The 13076-nt window shown below is 45.1% G+C and overlaps 2 protein-coding genes across 2 annotated transcripts in view; one reads left to right on the top strand and one right to left on the bottom strand.

Moving 5' to 3' along the window:
* nf1a (neurofibromin 1a) overlaps positions 1 to 13076 on the bottom strand; it is a 177398-nt gene that overhangs the window by 50168 nt on the left and 114154 nt on the right.
* LOC306760471 (oligodendrocyte-myelin glycoprotein-like) lies at positions 7331 to 8860 on the top strand (the record flags this gene model as incomplete). The annotated part of the gene is made up of 2 exons (XM_079246325.1): positions 7331 to 7524; positions 7906 to 8860. The coding sequence occupies 2 exons, from the start codon at positions 7331 to 7333 to the stop codon at positions 8858 to 8860; spliced, it is 1149 nt and encodes a 382-aa protein (XP_079102451.1).

The following is a 13076-nucleotide window of genomic DNA, read 5'->3' as shown; positions in this document are numbered from 1 at the left end:
ATTACACAGGAAAGGTGTAAGCTGCTTTGTAGGCGTCAGGATTTTACACACACACACACACACACACACACACACACACACACAGGACGTTTGTTATGCGCATGCAGACAGGTCTGCATCATTACCACATTTCTGGAACACACTAAAAGCTCTCAACACCATCCGTTCCTCGAGTCTCTGAACCGGCTGGGAGACAGTAGTACTGCAGTCCCCCGAGCTCCGGTCCCACCGGCTAAACTTCTCCGCTAGCATTCAGGACGCCTGGCAAACACATCTGCAGGTTTCAGAATGAGTACCAGGGTAGCCTGACTCTAACCCAGCCATCCACTTTCAGCACTTACTTTACCTTTAGGATTACATCATATCCTAACTAATAGGGGGTGGGGGGTAGCCCGAAAGTATTAGCTGTCAGTCCCAGAAGGGATGAAGACACATGAATACTTTCACTCCACATAACATGCATGTTTCCAGACTTTGGGGGACCCTGATCCCAAACAGAAAGCTGCTCAAGGGGTCCCACAGAAAATCGTTCCGCTGCTGACGTACGTGTGCAACTCCTTAAAACACAAGCCGCCATTAAAGAAACATAGTTTAAAGGTTAGATTCCCATCATTACTTTTGCTCTATGATGGTGGTTTAACGCAAGAAGCCTTTAACACAGGAAGCTAGGCTTCCATCTCAGAGCATAAGTAATAATGGGAATCTAAACTTTAAACTACGTTTCTGTAATGGCGGCTGTAATGGTGTCGAACACAGACAGACATTTACTTTTAATCATTCATTCATTTTCTGAACCGCTTAATCCAATTCAGGGTTGCGGAGAAGCTGGAGCCTATCCCAGCTGGCTTTGGGCGACAGGCAGGGTACACCCTGGACAGCTCGCCAGTCCATTGCAGGGCCACACAGAGACCAACAACCACTCATGCTCACACTTTAGAGTAACCAATTAACCTAACATCATGTCTTTGGATGGTGGGAGGAAGCCGGAGTACCCGGAGAGAACCCACGCATGCATGGGAAGAACATGCAGACTCCACACAGAAAGGGCACTGACCAAACCCCTCCCGAGCCAAGGATTGAACCAGTGACCTTCTTGCTGTGAGGCCACAGTGCTAACCACTGTTCCACCGTGCAGCCCCCTTTAATCATTTTATTTAATTGATTAAATTATTTATTTAATTGATAAATAATAAATTATTATTTATTATTAATCAATCAATTTATTATTTTTTTTTATTTTATTTTTTTTATTATTTATTATTTATTTATAAAACATTTACTTTTGATCAAACAGGACGTGTAATGACTACTTGCTGTTAGTTGCCTCAAATATCTGTGATGCACGTTTGGTAAATCACACACTGTAAAGACCAGAAAGTAGCCGGGAGTAGCAGTTCCTGTTGTCTGTTGTCTTTCTGTCCTCTTCCCCCCACACAGCAGAGGCAGATGGCTGCCTGTCCTTGAGCCGGGTTCTGCCAGAAAAGGGAGTTTTTTCCTTTCCACTGTCGCCAGTGTGTTTGCTCACAGGATGGGAGATTGAGTTGGACCTCCACCTCAGTCTGTTGGTTTCCTTATATAGGCTGTTATGAATTGGCTTTCATTATGTTTTCCTCTCTGTCTGTAAAGTGTCTTGAGATGGCATTGCCGTGATTTAACGCTATATAAACAAAGTTGAATTGAATTGAACTGAACCAGAGATGTGAGACAATATTTCACCACCTTCAGTAACCTCTGTTTACAGTCATGACTTTGACATGAATTGTATGGTACCATCGTCCTATAGGCCATGGCTGATGTTCACACTGTGCAAATACTAACTTCTTAGTATTTGCTTTGTGGCCCACGGTAAGGTCCGTACCATGACTTCTGGTACACGTTACGGTCTGTACAAAGGCTTTATGACCCACAATACAGTCCGTACCAAGGCTTTATGGCTCACGGTAAGGTCTGTACCAAGGCTTTATGGCCCACGGTAAGGTCTGTACCAAGGCTTTATGGCCCACGGTAAGGTCTGTACCTCAGCTTTATGGCCTACGGTAAGGTCTGTACCTCAGCTTTATGGGCCCACGGTAAGGTCTGTACCTCAGCTTTATGGCCCACGGTAAGGTCTATACCAAGGCTTTATGACCCACGATACAGTCCGTATCAAGGCTTTATGGCTCACGATACAGTCCGTACCAAGGCTTTATGGCTCACGGTAAGGTCTGTACCAAGGCTTTATGGCCCACGGTAAGGTCTGTACCAAGGCTTTATGGCCCACGGTAAGGTCTGTACCAAGGCTTTATGGCCCACGGTAAGGTCTGTACCAAGGCTTTATGGCCCACGGTAAGGTCTGTACCAAGGCTTTATGGCCCACGGTAAGGTCTGTACCTCAGCTTTATGGCCTACGGTAAGGTCTGTACCTCAGCTTTATGGCCCACGGTAAGGTCTATACCAAGGGTTTATGGCCCACGGTAAGGTCTGTACCAAGGCTTTATGGCTCACGGTAAGGTCTGTACCAAGGCTTTATGGCCCACGGTAAGGTCTGTACCAAGGGTTTATGGCCCACGGTAAGGTCTGTACCAAGGCTTTATGGCCCACGGTAAGGTCTGTACCAAGGGTTTATGGCCCACGGTAAGATCTGTACCAAGGCTTTATGGCCCACGGTAAGGTCTGTACCAAGGCTTTATGGCCCACGGTAAGATCTGTACCTCAGCTTTATGGCCCACGGTAAGATCTGTACCTCAGCTTTATGGCCCACGGTAAGGTCTGTACCAAGGGTTTATGGCCCATGGTGAGGTCTGTACCAAGGCTTTATGGCCCACGGTAAGGTCTGTACCAAGGCTTTATGGCCCACGGTAAGATCTGTACCTCAGCTTTATGGCCCACGGTAAGGTCTGTACCTCAGCTTTATGGCCCACGGTAAGGTCTGTACCTCAGCTTTATGGCCCACGGTAAGGTCTGTACCAAGGGTTTATGGCCCACGGTAAGGTCTGTACCAAGGGTTTATGGCCCACGGTAAGGTCTGTACCAAGGGTTTATGGCCCACGGTAAGGTCTGTACCAAGGCTTTATGGCCCACGGTAAGGTCTGTACCAAGGCTTTATGGCCCACGGTAAGATCTGTACCAAGGCTTTATGGCCCACGGTAAGATCTGTACCAAGGCTTTATGGCCCACCGTAAGGTCTGTACCAAGGCTTTATGGCCCAAGGTAAGGTCTGTACCTCAGCTTTATGGCCCACGGTAAGATCTGTACCTCAGCTTTATGGCCCACGGTAAGGTCTGTACCAAGGCTTTATGGCCCACGGTAAGATCTGTACCTCAGCTTTATGGCCCACGGTAAGATCTGTACCTCAGCTTTATGGCCCACGGTAAGGTCTGTACCAAGGGTTTATGGCCCACGGTAAGATCTGTACCTCAGCTTTATGGCCCACGGTAAGGTCTGTACCAAGGCTGTATGGCCCACGGTAAGGTCTGTACCAAGGCTTTATGGCTCACGGTAAGGTCTGTACCAAGGCTTTATGGCCCACGGTAAGGTCTGTACCAAGGCTTTATGGCCCACGGTAAGGTCTGTACCAAGGCTTTATGGCCCACGGTAAGGTCTGTACCAAGGCTGTATGGCCCACGGTAAGGTCTGTACCAAGGCTGTATGGCCCACGGTAAGGTCTGTACCAAGGCTTTATGGCCCACGGTAAGGTCTGTACCAAGGCTTTATGGCCCACGGTAAGGTCTGTACCAAGGCTTTATGGCCCACGGTAAGGTCTGTACCAAGGCTGTATGGCCCACGGTAAGGTCTGTACCAAGGCTTTATGGCCCACGGTAAGGTCTGTACCAAGGGTTTATGGCCCACGGTAAGATCTGTACCTCAGCTTTATGGCCCACGGTAAGGTCTGTACCAAGGCTGTATGGCCCACGGTAAGGTCTGTACCAAGGCTTTATGGCTCACGGTAAGGTCTGTACCAAGGCTGTATGGCCCACGGTAAGGTCTGTACCAAGGCTGTATGGCCCACGGTAAGGTCTGTACCAAGGCTGTATGGCCCACGGTAAGATCTGTACCTCAGCTTTATGGCCCACGGTAAGGTCTGTACCAAGGGTTTATGGCCCACGGTAAGGTCTGCACCAAGGCTTTATGGCCCACGGTAAGGTCTGTACCAAGGGTTTATGGCCCACGGTAAGGTCTGTACCAAGGCTTTATGGCCCACGGTAAGGTCTGTACCAAGGCTTTATGGCCCACGGTAAGGTCTGTACCAAGGCTTTATGGCCCACGGTAAGGTCTGTACCAAGGCTTTATGGCCCACGGTAAGGTCTGTACCAAGGCTTTATGGCCCACGGTAAGGTCTGTACCAAGGCTTTATGGCCCACGGTAAGATCTGTACCTCAGCTTTATGGCCCACGGTAAGGTCTGTACCAAGGCTGTATGGCCCACGGTAAGGTCTGTACCAAGGCTTTATGGCTCACGGTAAGGTCTGTACCAAGGCTGTATGGCCCACGGTAAGGTCTGTACCAAGGCTGTATGGCCCACGGTAAGGTCTGTACCAAGGCTGTATGGCCCACGGTAAGATCTGTACCTCAGCTTTATGGCCCACGGTAAGGTCTGTACCAAGGGTTTATGGCCCACGGTAAGGTCTGCACCAAGGCTTTATGGCCCACGGTAAGGTCTGTACCAAGGGTTTATGGCCCACGGTAAGGTCTGTACCAAGGCTTTATGGCCCACGGTAAGGTCTGTACCAAGGCTTTATGGCCCACGGTAAGGTCTGTACCAAGGCTTTATGGCCCACGGTAAGGTCTGTACCAAGGCTTTATGGCCCACGGTAAGGTCTGTACCAAGGCTTTATGGCCCACGGTAAGGTCTGTACCAAGGCTTTATGGCCCACGGTAAGGTCTGTACCAAGGCTTTATCGCCTACAGAATAATTTGTGTTTGATGCATAAAGGGATCTCATCTTTTATCTAAAAATTATCATTTTATTTAGTCAAAAATAGAATTTCACAGTAAGATCAAATGATATTACTGTACTAAATAGATGAACACTTTCACTAATAAATAAAACACTGAATAATATCACACTTCCTTATTCTTTAACCACTTGTATATGTAAATATAAAATATAAAATCATCTGAAGACATGTGGCATGTCTGTTCAAAAACATTTTCCATGTTTGTTCCACTTACTGGGCTGTCTGTTTTATCTGCATGTTTATGTTGGAGAAGTTTTGACATATGACCAGTTTCCTCTAGTGCACGGGAGACGTTTGCTGACAGAAATTTCTCTAAAACTGTTGACTTCATCCTCCTTGTTGTTCCTCAACTGCAAAACTGAAAAGATCACACACTAAATATCTGACTGAAGACGATGTGTCTTCAGAAATATGTTAAAACCAAGCGGCAACCTCTGGTGGTTAAAAGTGAAGCCTATGCGGAAGTGCATAAAACTGCAGTTCCCCCTTCATCCACTAGGGGCTGCAAAACAGAGCAAATGGCAGAAATGTTTACAGCAGAAATAAACATGTTTACAGCAGAAATAAACATGTTTATAGCAGAAATAAATTAATAAATAATTTAGGGGCGTGTCCTTTTGATTGACAGGTACCCGATCTCCCGCTTCAAGTCAGAAGAACGTAGAACAACCGCGGTTTTTATCCGGTTAACAACATGACTTAGCTTTAGCCCGCTTACCTCCGTTAGCTGGTTAGCTCCCATTATCTCGGGGTTAGCTCGGTTAGCTCTTAGCTACAGAAAGCTCAGAGTTTGCTTGATGTCAATCATCCGCCATGACGCTCACAGCCCCCCTCTCAGCTCCACCTCTTTGCCCATATTTGTATTTTCTGGGCGAGACGACACGCATGACGCTGCCAACATGGCGACGGTAAGAACCGCCCACCGAGCTTCAATTCAGCTCTTCAGAAACCTACGGGTGACGTCACGGAGGCTCTGTCCATCTCTTTATATACAGTCTATGGTTAAAACAGTTTTGACATGTACACAGTGCATCTGTGTGAGGACTGAGGAGCTATCCTGAGTTTTTTTGGATGTGGGAGGAGCATGTGTTGCACATTGAAAATAAATCAGAGATGTGATTTCATCTCTGTTTCCAATAGTCTCAAATGACATCAGAAAAAAATGCTAGATTTGCTGCTTGTAGCTTTTGGAGAAAAGAAGCTGCTGGAGGGGTCTGAAAACTTGAGAAATGTTTGTGTTGAAAGGTGAATAAATTCAGTGGCCTGTAAAATCAGAAAACAAAGTGGAAAAATCTAATGCAGAACCCAAAACCTGCAGGTGTGATTGTCTAAGATCAGTTTGGTATTTTACCTTGTACAGCTGCATCCCTATGAAAAGAGGAATTATGTTATGTTGTCATTAATATGCTGGTTGTCATAGCTGGAAAATATACAACACGGCTTCCTTTACAGTTCAAAAATATGCCAGTTGACTTAATGTGAGACTCTAGATTGACCCTAGCAATCTACGAGTAAGTGTGTGTAATGAAACACTTTTATTTATTTTGCAGGATCGTAGGAAGTCGGCAAATAATGAACACACAAACTCTCTGCCCAATGATTAATTCAGCGTTTTATTAACCTTGCAGCACAAGAGTAAGCACATCGGTTAAGGCACTTTTCAGTTCCCAGCTCTTACCGTAACACGGATAGGTTGGGGAGCCCACAACCCCGGTAGAGAGTGCCAAAACCAGCTGGGCGTCCTGATCAGATAGACCCGCAGCAGACTCCACCGAAGTCTGGGGCTTCCCCGCTTTAATACCCCTCATTCTGCAACATAACGTGGGAGCGCTAGGGAGGTGGCCAACCATCCCCACACACACACACACACACCATGAGACCATAACTTTTGTTGTTTCACACACTCAGTTTACCTTCTTCAGTGATATAAGCAAGCAGCTCTGCAAAACAGGATTCCCTTCCCACAACACCATTGAGTGAGGGCACACAACATCACCATTGAAGTTTATACTTCAGTGTGAAATCTTGTTGGTCGTGTTTGTCTCAGTGTTAGCCCTGTGATGGATAGGCTAACTGTCCACGGTGTGCACTACCTCGTTCCTGACAGCTGGATAAGATCCTGCATTGGAAGATAACAGCTGGACAGGAAGAAGCTGATATATACAGTAAAGCAATGGACGGTTTTCATTGGTGAATACTCTGCATTTGTTATTTAGACGACTGGCAAAGTCATCAGGTTTACTTACCAGTACTGGTCATTAGATTAATTACCTTGGAACAGTGACATTTGTGTCAACTATATATTTAGGGAAAACAAATATTTCAGTTAAAAATATCCATTCAAAGTGGCAAAAATAATAATCTAACCGCCATTTCCTTCTCAGAGCCCCAACCATGCTTCCGCGCTCGGCTGTTTTGCCTCTCCTGCTGCTGGTTGGGCTTCTGGGAGGCTGGGTCGTGTCCATCTGTCCCTCTGTGTGCTCCTGCAGTGGGGGTCATCGTGTGGTGGACTGCTCTTCAAGAGGTCTAACCAAGCTTCCCCCAGGTCTGCAGCACAACATCCGCTTTCTAAACCTGTCATTCAACAGGTAAGTAGCTGCAGCTCTGCAGCACTGTTACGATAACTACTGGCCTCCTCACAAGAGACACTAGAAACGGAAGATTCCAAACTCAGAGAAATCTCCTGCCAGACATAAGAACAGCCGTTCCATATCCGGCTTGCCTTATCTGCATGTTAATGTGTCATTAGATAGTACCGTGTGTAGACCAAATTCTACAATCCTACTTCTCCTAAGAAGTGAGAAAAGTATGGAGCATGAATGAAACAATCGGTCCTAATGAATGTGCTGCAACAGCTTAATAACCCCAGACCAGCCTTGCCTTCATGCTGATTACATCTCCAGTTGTAAATCTGTGAGACTTCATGGCTCAAAATGTGTAGCTGCCACATAAAATGACTTTTCTTTCAGTTTGCAGGGTCTCAACAGCCAGCTTAGCCACTACGCCCACCTTCGAACCCTGGACTTGTCCTACAACCGCCTGGTGAGTCTTCCCTCTGCCTTGCCCCGGTCCCTGTGGGACATCCGAACAGTGGGCAACCACATACGTTCCCTGGACAAAAACGACACCGCTTACCACTGGAATCTGAAAGTACTGGATCTATCAGGCAACGAGCTGGAGAGAGTTGTCTTCATCAATAACACCCTGCTGAGTCTTAAAGCTGTCAACCTCAGCCATAACAGGTTTTGGACAGTGCCTACAAATATGCCTTACAACCTGGAGAGTGTTGACTTGTCATTTAACTATCTTGTGCAGATCTTACCTGGGTCTTTGGACCGGCTTCCGAGGCTGGCTCAGTTTTATCTGCATGCTAACCGATTCTCCTGGTTATGTGAAGGCATCTTTGATAAGCTAACAGGACTGCAGGTGATAACGCTTGGAGATAACCCTTGGGCTTGTGAAGAAGAACAAAACATGACCAGGCTCCTAAAATGGGCAGAGCAAACTCGCGCAACAGTCCTAGGATGCCCGTGTTACACGACCCCAATCTGTGGACAAATGAATGTGGGAACAACATGGAGGGAAGGGCACTCTGCTCTGTTCACAAAGCAGCCACTCTGGGTTGACAGCAGAGCGGATCGGCATGACGGAAAATCACCTGCAAGGACCGCCATAGCCACATCTACCTACCACAATACCGCTGCTTATCATGGCGTGACTGAATCCGTGGACCAAATTCTGCTGGTCTGGACTTCTACAAGTTTCCACAGACTCTCCCCGTACACAAGCACAACAACACGCCCAAAGTCTTCAGATAAAAAGCCCAAAACAGCTAGCTCAGAAAACAAAAGCCACGCAGTGCTCCTGAGGATTCAAACCATCACCTTGACTACTGTTGTCATGACAGCATTCATCACCTTCTGAACCACTTTCATTGGATACACCACATCCAGGACATTAAGAGTGTCCAGGAAAAGCCCAGATCAGATAGGATTGCATTTAAATTCATAGAGATGGACTACCCTTCAGGATTCAGTCTGGAGTCTCAAACTGGAAGCTGTGTGTTTGCTGAACAGCTATGGCAGCATGAATCTGCATCTGCATCTGCTAACTCTGCTCATATGCAGTTCAACTACTTCACAAATAAAAGCAATTACATACACATTTTGAATGGCTATTTGATGTGACCACTCGCTAACTAATCCGATGTTTACATTACAGACGTATTGGGCTGGGCACCTTATTGCACTCTTTTATGTTATCGTAACAACACACTGTTTTAAATCTCTTCCGAACACACTTGGAGACAGACAAGCATGGCTTGCTGAGAAGTCCGTCACCATAGGCCCCAACGGTTAGGAGTTTTTCAGATTCAATTCAATTCAGTTCAGCTTTATTTGTACAGCGCCACTTCACAACAATGTTGTCCCAGGACACTTTACATCCACATAATTTCAGGCCAGTTCATACATATCCTATAATAGAAACCAACTAATAGCATCGAGTCATGACTTGGATCCAATCCTCCATCCTGAGCTGCACGAGGCGACAGTGGGAAGGAAAAAACTCCCCTTTAACAGGAAGAAAACCTCCGGCAGAACCCGGCTCAGGGAGGGCAGCCATCTGCCTCGACTGGTTGGGGTGGAGAGGACAGGAAAGACAGATCAACATGTACAACTGCACTTATTCAGGAAGACAGACAGATTGACCCAACATGAAGCTGTTTTGTGCTGAGGTTTGTTCCTCAAGCCGCCCTGAAGCTCCTGACGTACTGCGTTAATGCCATGGACCGTGGCTGTTCCAGAACAGTGTAATGTTGCCTTCTGTCTGTTCCAGGAGGAAAATGCACCGGATGGTTGGAATTTCTCTAGCAGATGTTGTTCCCTCTGTGTTTCAAAGGTAGCAGCTTCATATTCATCCTGCTGCCTTGTTACCTTTTAACGTGTAAATCCTGAAGTCTCATCCTTCTTTCTCTAATGTTTTGGATTCTATTACAAAATCAAACCTTTATTTGTACAGGTAGTCCTATTGAAACAAGCAAACTCCCTGACCAGAGGTCTGTTTTTTTATATCAGAACTGAAATGCTTTGATTGTCTTGCAATGGAGAAACAACCCTGTGTGGAGTGAGAACCCTCTGAGCTTTAAACTACAGTACCAGCTTAGTTTGACAGGTGGTAGTTTGCAATAAGTAATAGAGATCGACCGATTATCGGCACATTATTATCGGATATTATCGGATATTTGGAAATTTGGCGTATATCTGCATCAGTCTTTTTTTAATCCGACCGGCTGAGATGAAGAAATCAGTTTAAAACTGGGTTATTTCGGCTCAGATGCAGCGGCGCCTCTCTCTCCTGCACTGTTCACCCCGTCCTCTGATTGGTTAAGCTGCAGAGGCAGAGCCTCCAAAGAAGAAGCTGTCCTCACACACTAGAGAGTGAGAGGAAAAGTTTTTTGGTGTGAGAAGATCCGGACACAAAACATGTGTCAAAGGTAAATACAGAAAGCTCTTCCTAAATTGTAATAAGCATCCCAGTACTCTGCGTCTCACAACTGCTACTAAAGTTACGGTGAGCAGCAGAATAATGGAAGAGCAGAGTAAACCTTAGCGGTAGCTCTGCTAGCTTACATCCCGACATGTCTGTGAATTATTTAAACTGCTGATGATATCCAGTTGGAAACAGTCCATGACAGAGAAGCATGTGTGTGTGTGATTGATAGAGCGCATTAAAAAACTTAATTTACTTGTTTTAGGGAGCGCTGAGGTGGAGGCGAAGCAGCTTTGAGCATAAAATTAGTTTGTCGATCTGGCTCCAAACGCTCTGCAGACGATGTGTTAGCAATGGGGAAAATACACCGGACTTTCCGGACAGTAAGCCGCTACTTTTTCTCACGCTTCCAACCTTACAGCTTGTGCAACGATGTGGCTAATGTATAGATTTCTACGGGCCAGCTTCATGCTGTCAATAAATATGTTTATCCTCGTCAGAATGAAGTTACCGAACCGTCACAGTGGACCAGTCAAACGCACTCACACTAGAGTCTTCAGATTGCGCTTCATGCACACACCCTCATCATGGAAAACACACGAAGGAATGCAGATGATTTAGCTTTTAAGTTAAAGGCAGTCAATCTGTCGGTCAAAGAAGTAAACAGAGCTACTGCACGTATTTATTATGAAATCCGAATATTCTGAACCTTATTCAGGTGCGCTGAATCGTCCGGAAATGTAACGTAATGTGGAGGATGATGTGAAAAACTCTACAACTCACGACTACTAAGGTTGCTATGAGCTTTCTGACCCTGAGATCAGAAAATGAAGGGGAAGATCAGAGTAAAATTCAGAAATGATTTATCTGAACAAAGTGCTGCAAATTTTATTTAACTTTGTTTTATTTTCTATTACTATAAAAATCTCTGGAAGTGAGTTTTTTTTTTTTATTTACTAGAGAGAATGCTGAGCCTGAGAACTCCTGCACTTTCTGTTCTTGTTTGAAGTTAAAACAAAGTAAATTTATTTCAGTTATATTGAAATTTTATTTTATTTATTGTGAAAAAATTCAGGGAGCTATTATTTAAGTTTTTATTGAACTTTCCAGAGGTGCTGCTGAGCCTGAGAACTCCCTGTATTTTTGTTGTGTTGGAACTTAAAACAAAGACAAGTTATTGTATTTATATTTAAATTTTGCTGTATTTTCTGTGGAACAATTTCAGAGAGCTATTTAATTAACCTTTTATTCAACTGTATCAGAAATATTTAGTCTGGGAAATTCAGCCACTAAATTCTGCAGCTATTATTTTCTATTTGTGTGATTCAATAAACATTCTTTAGGCATTTCAATAAAGTTCAGAGTTTGCGTTATTCAATTTTATTACGCCAATTTTTACACTTTTACTGCAAATGAATATCGGCTCCAAATATCAGTTATCGGCCTCCTCTAACTACTAATTATCGGTATTGGTCCTGAAAAACCCATATTGGTCTATCTCTAATAAGTAACACCTAAAAAGAAGACAATGCAAATGCAAACAATGTTGAAGTAAACTCGTGTCCATTTGCAACCGCATTAGAGAATTCAAGTCATTTCTATTCTTTACCACTAGATGGCAGTGATTCTTACACACTGTACCTTTAATGTTTACAGAAGATTTACAGGGCAAATTAAAACTCTAACGGTGTCTTTTTATGCTACTGGAGTTGCAGTGGGACTGAAAGGGTTAACATGATTTTATACATATACTACTTTTTATTTCATATTTAACAAGCAACTTCGTCCGAGGCAGGGCGGGTGGTGCAGCACGCGGCAGGGCGGGTGGTGCAGCACGCGGCAGGGTTTGTGTGTTTTAATGCCACATGTAAAAATGTTGGTATTTTTTAACCACCTCAATCACTGTTGAATGAAAACAACCCGTTTTACCTGCAACAGGAAAAATGCGGAAGCGGCATCTTACTGCTGCATCCTTCCTCCATGTTAACCACGCCCACCTAAATGTCCAACCAATCCAACGATACTTAACTGGCTGCTGGTGAAAGGTGTGGTCTTCAAGCAGCTTAATGAAGCCTTAAGCAGGGGTTCGCCCCCTGCTGGTCGGCAGACTGCTGGTAGAAAACCTGAGAGATCAGAGACGCTGCAGCAGAGCTGCGTTCTGAACATTAATATTGTTGATGATCAGGTTTATGTGATTGTGGACAAAATCCCCCCCCCCCCAGCAGTGTGTCTGCATTTAGTTCATGACAGACCCACTTGTATCAGACTGACTCGAGTCAGAGACAAACAGCCATGAATGAGCTCTGGACTGGATAAAAGCCGACAAGTGTGCAGTTTATCCAGTGGGTTCAAAGGCTGTCCTGGCCAGAACCATGCACATCAGTGGTAGAAGTAAAAGGTTTTCTGATATCCAGTGTTTACACTGGGATGTGAAACCTTAAGAACATCTAAAATAGCCAATAAGGAACCAAACACACACTTTTCTGTGAACATTGAAGACCAGCATTCCAACAGGTCTCAGTATTTCAGATTAAAACCCTCTCACCGTACATACCAGCACAATGCCAACGTTCAACATAAAACAATGCAATACAGGGACAGAGCGAGGAGCTCAAACTCCTCATTTATCTGTGAAGATAAATGTTCACCA

Source organism: Telmatherina bonti (assembly GCF_933228915.1).
Source record: "Telmatherina bonti genome assembly, chromosome: 9".
NCBI lineage: Eukaryota > Metazoa > Chordata > Actinopteri > Atheriniformes > Telmatherinidae > Telmatherina > Telmatherina bonti.
Note: the sequence above shows the minus strand (reverse complement) of the source record. Positions and strands in the feature narration are given on the sequence as shown.